Source organism: Nerophis lumbriciformis, unplaced genomic scaffold, assembly GCF_033978685.3.
Source record: "Nerophis lumbriciformis unplaced genomic scaffold, RoL_Nlum_v2.1 HiC_scaffold_123, whole genome shotgun sequence".
Lineage (NCBI taxonomy): Eukaryota > Metazoa > Chordata > Actinopteri > Syngnathiformes > Syngnathidae > Nerophis > Nerophis lumbriciformis.
Genome location: NW_027316644.1, coordinates 12805 through 26196, shown reverse-complemented (window position 1 = coordinate 26196; position 13392 = coordinate 12805). Strand labels below are relative to the sequence as shown.

At 40.5% G+C, this 13392-nt stretch overlaps 1 protein-coding gene across 1 annotated transcript in view; it reads right to left on the bottom strand.

Annotated features, from left to right (window-relative positions):
* LOC140678228 (tumor necrosis factor receptor superfamily member 21-like) overlaps positions 1–6943 on the bottom strand; it is a gene marked incomplete at its 5' end in the record, with an annotated part of 42192 nt that extends 35249 nt beyond the window's left edge. The window contains 2 exons of the mRNA XM_072912749.1: positions 1135–1710; positions 6307–6943. Of these exons, the coding sequence (XP_072768850.1) occupies positions 1135–1710; positions 6307–6943 (1213 nt within the window). The remainder of the gene's footprint in view (positions 1–1134; positions 1711–6306) is intronic.
* Between the last annotated feature and the right edge of the window lie 6449 nt (positions 6944–13392).

The window sequence follows — 13392 nt, the reverse complement described above, 5'->3', positions numbered from 1 at the left end:
TTGATTATTAATCTACTTGTTCATTTACTATTAATATCTGCTTATTTTCTGTTTGAACATGTTCTATCTACACTTCTGTTCAAATGTAATATTCACTTATTCTTCTGTTGTTCGGATACTTTACATACGTTTTGGGTGATACCCCAAATTTAGGTATTGATTCAATACCAAGTAGTTACAGGATCATACATTGGTCATATTCAAAGTCCTCATGTGTCCAGATTTTACAAACATAATACAAAAAAAAGTGAGCGGTGAGCTATTGTATCCTCTTACGGTGTGTAGTGAAGCATGTTTAGCTACTCCTCGTCCTCCAGTGATAATGTTACTTGTAAGAAACTTACTTTATTTGTCGCCATGGAGGCCAGGATTAGTGATTTAGAAGTGGCTAAAACACTGTGGATGGATGTTAGCAGCTATGTTTTAAAGTACCATTTGCAGGGCAGCGTTTCCGTGTTGATAGCTTCACCTTTATCGTTGGCTTTAAAGCCAAAATGCGTCCATTCTCCATTTTTGCTTCACGCTGTTTCATGTTTCACCATGTCGATGAAAAAAAAAAGTACCGGTATTTTGCAAAAGCAGTACAGTACCGATTTTAATTCATTAGTACTGCGGTGCAAGCCTAATTTAGTGTTATCTAGCACTGCCTTACTTAATCCTTCTGGCTGTGAAATTTAGCAGAGCTGCAAAGGCTCTTCTTCCACTCCTCCATGATGCCATCAGCGGTAGATGTTGCACTCCTTCCAGATTCAGATTTTGACATTGATTCCGCTTGAATATGCCCCACATGAGCTCAATCTGTTTCATGTCTGGAGAAATACTTGGCCACTACATCCGCTTCACCCTCCCCACAAGAGGTGTGTTGGAGTCTTGCTCCCTCAAGAGAGGCTTTCATGCCATGTTGGAATTCCTAGTTCTTTCAGTGCAGTGCAGTCTAAGACGCATGAGCAGACAATAATTGCTGTGTGTTGACTCATTTGACTGTTATACAAGCTGTAAACTGACTTCCAGTCACAATGGAATAAAACATGATTGTTGAAAATGTGAGGTGTGTCCTCACTTTCCTGAAATACCGGCTGATTCAGAAAACCGGACAACATTTGTGGGATTATGAGAAGATAGAAGCAGACTAACCTTGTCCATTGGAGTAGTACATCCACTTGTCTTTGACCTGCACAGGGGGCACTGGCGGTTTCTTGCAAAGTCCCTTCTCCATGATGCTGCTGGGGTCGTGCACGGGGCCTTTCTTCAGCACACGGGAGCTCTGAGTGACACTGCACGTCACAATCACCACCAGTACGAGCAGAAGCAGCAGGACGATCATCCAGGGCAGGTGCTCGTTGATGTCAAAGTTATCGTGGGTGCTCGGCCGGGGAGAACCTCTCCGAGTGGACCTGTTGTAGTTGGAAACCCAGCCTCCACCGTCTCTGTTAAACCGCACAGCGATCTTACTGACCCCCTTACCTACCCTGACTTCTGAACCCTCTAAGACTTCTACTGTCTGCTTGTGAGGACCATGCAAAGGGTCACCATTTGGTTGGTCCCACCGGTGTGTGACAGCCACCAGTTGTCTGCGAGCTGTGGAAGGCAAAGTCGGAGAGGGCTGCTGAGTTGGGGGAATGGTGCGGATATCTTGACTTAGATGTGTTCTCTCTGGTTTCCCATCTTCGTTTTTCATTTGTTGAATGGCTGCTGACCGGCTGTTGAAGCCTAGGGAAAGAGCAAAGGAGATTAATGAGGGGAAAGTGATGGGTGGATAGACGTTTTATACACCAGGGATATTCAACTCAATTATTTTGGGGGGCACATTTTCAGAAAGGTAATGATCAGATGGCCGGACTTCTCCCTTCACTATTAGTCTGATTTTGTACATTCCGGAGAACCAGCGTCCTCTAGAGTAGACATTTGATTTTTGACATGTATTTTGTCAGAGTTACAGGATGTTTTTAAAGACCTTCTGCAGAAACGCTAGTCAAATATCTTCTTTATCACAGCAACTCTGGTGTTTTGAAGAATCTGCTGCAAAAATGTCACAGACCACCAGTTAAATAGCCCAAGTGATGAAAGAGAGAGGACCTAAAATGGAACCTTGAGGAACACCACTCGTGTAACTAAAGAAGTTGAACAAACGACTACTGACAGCGTAAACAAGCTACAGCAACACCTTAGTTACATTAATCACAAAAAAGGAGCGGACTTAAAGGGGTGCCGTGAGGAACGCCTCAGTTATGTAAATCACGAGTTTGGACCCCCAACGGTCTGTGGCTTCGGCGGTTGCAGAGGCAAAAACTCGCAGAGGTGAGGAGTTCAGGGAAGCCATGGAAAACAACTTCCAGGCGATTCTGGACCACCATCTGCCGCCTCAGGAACATTGAACATAGAGAGCATAGTCTCCCAAGTCAAAGTCCTTGTGTGTAAACACACTGGGCCAATTAATCTGACTCTGATTCTGATGTAATCCACAAAGGTTGAATGGAAGCAACTCTGAAACATCTTCAACAAACAAGAAGAGTCTAGCAGTGCATTGTCAATATTGTGCATGGTGGGGACGGTGTGCTGCTGACCACCACTCAGGATGTTGTGGATCGGTGGAGGGAATACTTCAAAGACCTCCTCAATCCCACCAACACATCTACCTATGAGGAAGCTGTGCCTGGGGAATCTGTGGTGGACTCTGCCATTTCTAGGACTGAGGTTGCAGAGGTAGTTAAAAAGCTCCTCGGTGGTTGGGCCCTGGGGGTAGATAAGATCCGCCCAGAGTTCCTTAAGGCTCTGGATGCTGTGGGGCTGTCTTGGCTAACAACACTCTGCAGCCTTGCGTGGACATCGGGGGGGTCTGATCTGTATTGGCAGAACGGGGGTGGTGGTTCATCACTTTAAGAAAAAGAACACTATCGTGGGATCACACTCCTCAGCCTTCCCGGTAGGGTCTATTGATTGATTGATTGAAACTTTTATTAGTAGATTGCAAAGGAAGATAATACATTATATGACACAGTACAGTACATATTCCGTACAATTGACCACTAAATGATAACACCCGAATAAGTTTTTCAACTTGTTTAAGTCGGGGTCCACGTCATTCTAATCAGGTGTACTGGAGAGGAGGCTATGCCGGATAGTCAAACCTCGGATTAAGAAGCGGTGTGGTTTTTGTCTAGATCATGCCTCTCACCCTGATAGTAAAATGGTGTGGACATAAAGTTGGACAGCCAATTAAGACCCGGAAATGGCAAAAAAGACACAAAATGACGCTTGGTTCCACCCCCCTTTGTTCTTTGCGTAAATTGTGCGTCATTCTTCAGTTAAACGGGAGTATATGAACATCTTAACAGTTGGCATCTCAGTGAGAGCAGATATTGTACAGTAAGTGATGCTTTGTTATGTTTATTGGCTCTTATGAATTCTGAATTGAGTAGTAATCAGTGATGTTGTTGAAGGACAAGCAAATCTGATGCGTTTGGAAAATCTTTGCACCGTCGCATGTTTAAAATGAGCAAATACGTAAATATTAAATGGTATTATGAATAGGCGCCATTGTAAGCTGACTTTTGATTGCATGTATGTACTAGTTTGAGGGCATAAAAAAAGAAAAATATGTGTGCGTGTCTTACATAAAGATTGTAAATGATGGGCGACGTTCCAATTCCAAAAATAGTGCAGGACAGTTGTCTTTCAAAGAAAGATGTTTATTTTTATTCTGTTAAGTTAAGCAGGAAGGATTTCTATTCAAGACAAAAAAAAAAACATTCAGTTGAATTAGTTATTTTGCACAAAACCTGCTCATTTAATTAAATCCTGGTTAGAGTCACTAAAAGTCTATAAAAAGGTGTGCAGTTAGTCAATCATCAGGTCTTTGCATTGAACAAAGAGAGCACAGTCTACCAAGTCAAATTCCTTGTGTGTAAACATACTTGGCCAATAAATCTGATTGTGATGTAATTCCCAAAAGTTCATCTTCAACAAACAAGACTGGGACTGTAAAAAAAACCATTGACTCAATTTAAAGGTGCTGAATAAAATAATTGGTGGCCGCAGGGAGCACACGTACAAAAGCAGTCCAAGAGAAGCAATGAACAATTTGCAGTTATGTTGTTGTTATGAATGAATACACATTTAATGACAGCTAACACTAGCAATCCAAATGGCTATTATTAGCTAACAAGGCCTAAAACTAATGCATGTGAAGCCGGGGGACATATACCGGTACTGTGTCAAATACATTGGAAAGTTGGCGCCATCTTTGTAAATGTTGCAAACAGACCCTTTAACTCAGTCAAGTCCTCTTGTTGCTTTGACTCAGTTAAGTTTCCTCAACTTATAGTGTCAAGTATATTGCACTGCAATCATTTGAGGTCGCTCTAATAGTCGGTTAAATTGATCTTATGAAGGTCCGACAACTTTAATTTAAGTTTGCTCAACATAATGAAGAGTCTGAATTTTTGTAGCGGTTTACTATACCTGCGACCCAGAACGCTTTACAATCTAGGTCACATTCACCCGTTCACACACAGATGGGGTGTGTTGAAGTTCCGTGTCTTGCTCAGAGACACCTCGACCTTAGCTCTCGAAGCGATAACCCTACGGTTACAAGACGGCCACGCCACCCACTGAGCCGGTAGTGAATATGTCATTGATACTACTGCCAATCATGTAATGTTTACTGGAAAACAAAACAAAAGAAAAAAAAAGATGGGGTTGAACTTATTTGACCAGATTTTCATAAGTTGAACACTGCTGGTGATGTCATTTTGCTTACTTTCTGAAGTTAACTGGACTTGTTGTATTATGAGTTCTCTGCACTTTTTTCTATAACTGAAGTTGTCATAACTCTCCTTCAGTGGCCTGAAAACTACTTTAAAATGTAATTGATTATAGTTACACGTTACTTTACCCCAAAAGTAATCAAATTACTAATATAATTACTCTTTAGTAAATATAATGAATTACTAGGGAAAATAATTGATAAGTTACTTTTAAAAAATCCCAAATATCTTTCATATGCAGTCGAGACATTTTATATGAGAACACCGTGTGTGTGTGTGTGTGTGTGTGTGCATGTGTGTGTGTGTGTGTGTGTGTGTGTGTGTGTGTGTGTGTGTGTGTGTGTGTGTGTGTGTGTGTGCTTGTTGCCTAGTGACATCATCGAGGGTTTCCAACAGAGCTGTGTTTGTTAGCTTTAGCAGTTAGCAGCAGGAGTTTGTCGGCTCTGACGCAAACTCTTTTGAATCTTTTCACCGGATTGTATTACCTCTGTTTAATGAAGAGATTAAATGTGCTTCCATGGCTGTCTTGTCAACAAACGGGGTATTGTTTGGATGGCAAGTTTGTCACTTCAATCATTGTTCATGATTATTCCCATGGTGTGCGTATGTTGTTGTCTGCTGTGTCACAGTGTGATGGTGTCTCTTCCTGTTTGATATCAATTGCGATACTGCTTGTTGCTTTCACCAGTAAAAAGATATTTCCTTCGTTGAACTTGCTGTCTTGTCAACATCAAACCAAGTCAAAATTAGAGTTCCACGTAACATGAAGCTATCGCGACGTTGTAACCGACCTACAAGTTATTAACTGGATTACTTGTTACTAGTAAAAATAACAGCATTACTTACGGCGTTATTACGAACACTGCTCTTCTTACTAAGTCGTGTTGGGCAATTTGTTCTGTCAACTTGACAACAATAGAACCTCTGACTAAAAGCCAACATCACTTTTAAAAGTCAGTTTCCTCCATTTAACCTTTGTGGATAGTATAAAACTCAGTCGGGAACCTGACCCTCAATGAAACTGACTTTAATACCACGATTTGTTGGACATGACAAGAGATTTATTAGGTCTTAAAAATGTCAATACACCCTTGGAATAGCATTAAATACAAAACAGAGTTTGACTTTTATTGCGGCTGAATACGTTCTTTCCTCTTTCCCACTGACTGATGACGTAACCGAGTCGTGGATCCTGCGCCAACACAAACAGTGGTGACAGCATTATAGGCATGAGTGTAGGCGGGGGTGGAGCAGATACCGGCTATGGATGGTTGATTCCCAGAAATGCCCCGCTGACTAACAAGAGAGGTGACGAGGAGAGAGACAACAAGTCCTCATGTTCCCTCACAATATGATAGCAAGTGAGGAACAGGGCTTGGAGAAGATGACCTCCCCCTGACCGCAAATAGTAGCATTCCTGCAGCAAGGAAACGCCACAAGCTTGTTACCAGGCCTAAGAATGTGCTTACTTTTTGCTTGGAGGGCTTTCGTCAATGGGATGACTAGAAACCTAGGTCAGCACAAACAAAGTATCGCTTACCTTTGTGATCTTTCAGCGATGTTGCTAAATGTGGAACGGAAGATGAGGGGGCTGTGGTCGGCGGTCCGCAGACGTTATCAGTCTCTCTGGTTCCCACTGTGAGCAGCATCAGCCCTTGGGCTTGGCAGTCCGTGTGGGCTTGGCACTTGAGGGCTCTGGATTCCACATGGGAGAAAGTTCCTTTGGTGCACGGCTTGCAAAGAACATCTTCTGTGCCACTACCCCGCTTTCTCACCCTTGTCCCTGGCGGGCACATGGAGTGGGGCGTACACTCTGTGCTGCCTTCCCCTGATAAGAATCTGCCAGGCGGGCATGTGCACATACGGTCCCGGGTGGCAGTGCAGGGTACTTCCTCAACGAGGCCTGCAGGACATGGAGCCTGGCAGCGATGGCATTGGACCACAGCGTTTTCACCGCGTGTGAAGGTACCCGCAGGGCACGGGGCGCACTCCCTAACGGACGTGGAGGAACAGTGGGCAGACACATGAGTGCCTGCTGGGCACTTGTCGCAGACCAGCCGGGTGCCCGAGTCTGGGTCTATGTACTGATAGTAGCGAGGGGACAGGAGGGGCGCGTCAGCCCGGTTAGATGTGGTGGAAACCTGGGATGAGATCTCAACCACCAATGTCCACAGGACCTGAAGAAGAGAACAACATTTCTAAATGACTTTGTTTTCATCTGGCTTGTATTTGTCACCAGATTTTTGAGGAACATTCAGTCCGGTCCAGAGGCGTACGGAGTTCCCACATAAAACTCGGGCTGCAAGATTTAGAGACAAAACATAATTGCGATTTTTCTCTGCGAAGTTGCGATTGCGATTCGATTTGCTATTTCTATCTTTGAACATTGCAGAACAACAGACATCTACAGCTAAATAATGAGACAAAATACCAACTTCACACGTAGAAACAACTGCAGACATGAATTGTAGATCAGACTAATATTTGGAGGAGGAAATCAACTGCAAACAAACTTGTCCTTTTTCTCATTAGCATCACAAGCACATCAGCACTTGTTATGTTAATCAAATATGTTACTTAGCCTTGCACAAATAAGTCCAACTTTGTCTTTTACTGATGAATGTTTCATTTGTGGACCCCTCAGATGTAAAGACTCCCATCTTTTCTTCTCTAAATCCTTGTGAGTGTCAAATGAAGTCAGGTAGCAGAAACCTCTTGCTGATGATACATGGTTTCAATCTTGAAAAAATATTTTTTTCTTAAGAGTGATAAAATTCACTCCATCCCATTTTAAATATGTTTTCATGATCGCTTGTATATTTGCCTTTAAACCTTTCAAAATAGGCCCAAACCTGCACTGATGCAGGTAAATAAACAGTAGCCCGATGGAACTCTAGACCACCGCCTGAAACCTGGCAGTGCCTCGAGGTCACGCATCTTCTCTTCGTTTCTTTCATGGGGGGTATCGTAACCCTGATGGGGGGGGGGGAATTCGGGTGCTACACCTTGCCCAAGAGTACGCTGTTATGCTCAACTAATAAACACGACGCTGGAGCATTGACTACATGCGCTCTCAATACGCACTGCTGATTGGCTGTTACCGCTCTGAATACGCATTGCTGATTGGCTGTTACCGCTCTGAATACGCACTGCTGATTGGCTGTTACCGCTCTGAATACGCACTGCTGATTGGCTGTTACCGCTCTGAATACGCACTGCTGATTGGCTGTTACCGCTCTGAATACGCACTGCTGATTGGCTGTTACTGCTCTGAATACGCATTGCTGATTGGCTGTTACCACTTTTTGTGTAACCAATCAGTTGGTTTTGTGGGTGTGACAATGCTGGATGCTGAGACAGAGGCAGAAGAAGCAAAGCAGCTTGTTAAGACTTTAGCTTAGAAACTCGTTGGGTACACTCGTGTACCGTACCGAAAGGGTTCAATACAAATACACGTAGCGTTACACCCCTAGTACATGGTAAAAAATAGCACAATATGGATATGAGGTTGTCACTGTAGCTCACATTGCTGCCCATGAATTGGGGGAGAGGGAATTATCACTCACATGGAAATGGAGTGGGAAGAACACAAACATGCTTTTGTTTGATAGCAACAGAGAAAGGATTCATGGTCCAGTAAGCGTGACGTGTTGTCACTTCAGTATTTAGGGTCAAAACTAAGGCAGCAACCATTCAATAGGATTAGAAAATAACTTTCATTTAGAATTGTGTTGCTTCCATGATTCCTTGATTTGATGCAAATTTGATCAAATCCATTGTTTGTGCAAGACTGCTCCAACATTGTGTGTGTGTGTGTGTGTGTGTGTGTGTGTGTGTGTGTGTGTGTGTGTGTGCGTGTGTGTGTGTGTGTGTGTGTGTGTGCGTGTGCGTGCGTCCGTGTGTGTGTGCGTGTGTGTGTGTGTGTGTGTGTGTGTGTGTGTGTGTGTGTGTGTGTGTGTGTGTGTGTGTGTGTGTGCGTGCGTCCGTGTGTGTGTGTGTGCGTGTGTGTGGCGGGGACAGCGGACTGCTGAGAGAGTTGGAACACTTATCTTTTGTAAAGTAAATGTGTACATTGGATATAGATCATCTACATCTACATAATGTAAAGTAAATGTGTACATTGGATATAGATCATCTACATCTACATAATGTAAAGTAAATGTGTACATTGGATATAGATCATCTACATCTACATAATGTAAAGTAAATGTGTACATTGGATATAGATCATCTACATCTACATAATGTAAAGTAAATGTGTACATTGGATATAGATCATCTACATCTACATAATGATTTGTCTAACTGGCTGCACAGGACAGATTTTTCTAAGCGTTTTTTATCATCTTTAAAATCTCCCCAAAAAGACATGTATGTTGTTATCTCTCATAAAAAGACATGTATGTTGTTGTCTCTCATAAACAGACATGTATGTTGTTATCTCTCATAAAAAGACATGTATGTTGTTGTCTCTCATAAAAAGACATGTATGATGTTGTCTCTCATAAACAGACATGTATGTTGTTGTCTCTCATAAACAGACATGTATGTTGTTGTCTCTCATAAACAGACATGTATGTTGTTGTCTCTCATAAAAAGACATGTATGTTGTTGTCTCTCATAAAAAGACATGTATGTTGTTGTCTCTCATAAAAAGACATGTATGTTGTTGTCTCTCATAAAAAGACATGTATGTTGTTGTCTCTCATAAAAAGACATGTATGTTGTTGTCTCTCATAAAAAGACATGTATGTTGTTGTCTCTCATAAACAGACATGTATGTTGTTGTCTCTCATAAACAGACATGTATGTTGTTGTCTCTCATAAACAGACATGTATGTTGTTGTCTCTCATAAACAGACATGTATGTTGTTGTCTCTCATAAACAGACATGTATGTTGTTGTCTCTCATAAAAAGACATGTATGTTGTTGTGTCTCATAAAAAGACATGTATGTTGTTGTCTCTCATAAAAAGACATGTATGTTGTTGTCTCTCATAAAAAGACATGTATGTTGTTGTCTCTCATAAAAAGACATGTATGTTGTTGTCTCTCATAAACAGACATGTATGTTGTTATCTCTCATAAAAAGACATGTATGTTGTTGTCTCTCATAAACAGACATGTATGTTGTTATCTCTCATAAAAAGACATGTATGTTGTTGTCTCTCATAAACAGACATGTATGTTGTTGTCTCTCATAAAAAGACATGTATGTTGTTGTCTCTCATAAAAAGACATGTATGTTGTTGTCTCTCATAAACAGACATGTATGTTGTTGTCTCTCATAAAAAGACATGTATGTTGTTGTCTCTCATAAACAGACATGTATGTTGTTGTCTCTCATAAACAGACATGTATGTTGTTGTCTCTCATAAAAAGACATGTATGTTGTTGTCTCTCATAAAAAGACATGTATGTTGTTGTCTCTCATAAACAGACATGTATGTTGTTATCTCTCATAAAAAGACATGTATGTTGTTGTCTCTCATAAAAAGACATGTATGTTGTTGTCTCTCATAAAAAGACATGTATGTTGTTGTCTCTCATAAAAAGACATGTATGATGTTGTCTCTCATAAACAGACATGTATGTTGTTGTCTCTCATAAACAGACATGTATGTTGTTGTCTCTCATAAACAGACATGTATGTTGTTATCTCTCATAAAAAGACATGTATGTTGTTGTCTCTCATAAACAGACATGTATGTTGTTGTCTCTCATAAAAAGACATGTATGTTGTTGTCTCTCATAAAAAGACATGTATGTTGTTGTCTCTCATAAACAGACATGTATGTTGTTGTCTCTCATAAAAAGACATGTATGTTGTTGTCTCTCATAAACAGACATGTATGTTGTTGTCTCTCATAAACAGACATGTATGTTGTTGTCTCTCATAAAAAGACATGTATGTTGTTGTGTCTCATAAAAAGACATGTATGTTGTTGTCTCTCATAAAAAGACATGTATGTTGTTGTCTCTCATAAAAAGACATGTATGTTGTTGTCTCTCATAAAAAGACATGTATGTTGTTGTCTCTCATAAACAGACATGTATGTTGTTATCTCTCATAAAAAGACATGTATGTTGTTGTCTCTCATAAACAGACATGTATGTTGTTGTCTCTCATAAAAAGACATGTATGTTGTTGTCTCTCATAAAAAGACATGTATGTTGTTGTCTCTCATAAACAGACATGTATGTTGTTGTCTCTCATAAAAAGACATGTATGTTGTTGTCTCTCATAAAAAGACATGTATGTTGTTGTCTCTCATAAACAGACATGTATGTTGTTATCTCTCATAAAAAGACATGTATGTTGTTGTCTCTCATAAAAAGACATGTATGTTGTTGTCTCTCATAAAAAGACATGTATGATGTTGTCTCTCATAAACAGACATGTATGTTGTTGTCTCTCATAAACAGACATGTATGTTGTTGTCTCTCATAAACAGACATGTATGTTGTTATCTCTCATAAAAAGACATGTATGTTGTTGTCTCTCATAAACAGACATGTATGTTGTTGTCTCTCATAAAAAGACATGTATGTTGTTGTCTCTCATAAAAAGACATGTATGTTGTTGTCTCTCATAAACAGACATGTATGTTGTTGTCTCTCATAAACAGACATGTATGTTGTTATCTCTCATAAAAAGACATGTATGTTGTTGTCTCATAAAAAGACATGTATGTTGTTGTCTCTCATAAAAAGACATGTATGATGTTGTCTCTCATAAACAGACATGTATGTTGTTGTCTCTCATAAACAGACATGTATGTTGTTGTCTCTCATAAACAGACATGTATGTTGTTGTCTCTCATAAAAAGACATGTATGTTGTTGTCTCTCATAAAAAGACATGTATGTTGTTGTGTCTCATAAACAGACATGTATGTTGTTGTCTCTCATAAAAAGACATGTATGTTGTTGTCTCTCAATGATTGTGAACGATAGGCAAAGATAAAAACAAAGTGCAGTTCCTCTGTAAGCATGAGTAAAATATAGTGAGGCTCGTATGGCAAAAGTGCAATTTCAATGGCATGTGCATTTTTAAGAAGAAGGAATAACGACATAAACATTTCCTATCAGTTATTGTGACCAACATCATCAAAGTTATTATTGTTATCGCGGTGTAAATTGTATTTGCCTGACGTCACGTCCGGCACATTAAAATATGCGAGGCGTTCTGGCCGACTGTACTGCACCGTGCAATCTACTAATAAAAGTTTCAATCAATCAAAAAAAAAAGACATTTTGCCTTTCTTGAAGAAAAATGCTGTATGATTGCATTTTTTTGGCTGTTGGAACTGTTCAAAATGCGAAAAGAATACAAGTTTCTTTAAAGATCCTCGACAGGTAATCCAGAAGGGCAAAGAAGGAGTTTGAAATAATCACTTTGTTAAAGGTTTGTTTGATATCCTTTTAGCGTTTAGTATTTAGCATTTAAGTATTATCTTGATATTATTTGTGATTGATCTTGTTTCGGGAAGTTTTGCTACGAGTGTTTCATACACCACCAACCTGGTGAGTCTAAATAAAAGAAAGCAAATGTGAGCAAAACCAAAAATAGTTAATAATGTACAGAGACATCCTGGATGAAAAGCAACACTTCCCACCTGACTTGATGGAGGGAAAGATGAATGCAGCAATGTACAGAGACATCCTGGATGAAAAGCAACACTTCCCATCCGACCTGATGGAGGGAAAGATGAATGCAGCAATGTACGGAGACATCCTGGATGAAAACCAACACTTCCCACCTGACCTGATGGAGGGAAAGATGAATGCAGCAATGTACAGAGACATCCTGGATGAAAACCAACACTTCCCATCCGACCTGATGGAGGGAAAGATGAATGCAGCAATGTACAGAGACATCCTAAATGAAAAGCAACACTTCATCCGACCTGATGGAGGGAAAGATGAATGCAGCAATGTACAGAGACATCCTGGATGAAAACCAACACTTCCCATCTGACCTGATGGAGGGAAAGATGAATGCAGCAACGTACAGAGACATCCTAAATGAAAAGCAACACTTCCCATCCGACCTGATGGAGGGAAAGATGAATGCAGCAATGTACAGAGACATCCTGGACAAAAAGCAACACTTCATCCGACCTGATGGAGGGAAAGATGAATGCAGCAATGTACAGAGACATCCTGGACAAAAAGCAACACTTCATCCGACCTGATGGAGGGAAAGATGAATGCAGCAATGTACAGAGACATCCTGGACAAAAAGCAACACTTCATCCGACCTGATGGAGGGAAAGATGAATGCAGCAATGTACAGAGACATCCTGGACAAAAAGCAACACTTCATCCGACCTGATGGAGCTTGAGAGGTGCTGCAAAGAGAAAAGAGAGAAAGTGGCAAAAGATAGGTGTGACAAGACTTCAGGTGTAATTGCTGCCAAAGGGGCATCAACTAAGTTTTGAGCAAAGGCTGTGAATACTTATGTACATGTCATTTTCTTTTTTTTTTTGGTGTAAATTTAAATAATTAAAAAAACAAACTTTTCACATTGTCATCATGTGGTGTCGTCTGTAGAATGTTGAAGACAAAAATGAATGTATCCCATTTTGGAATAAAGCTGTAACATAAACAAATGTGGAAAAGA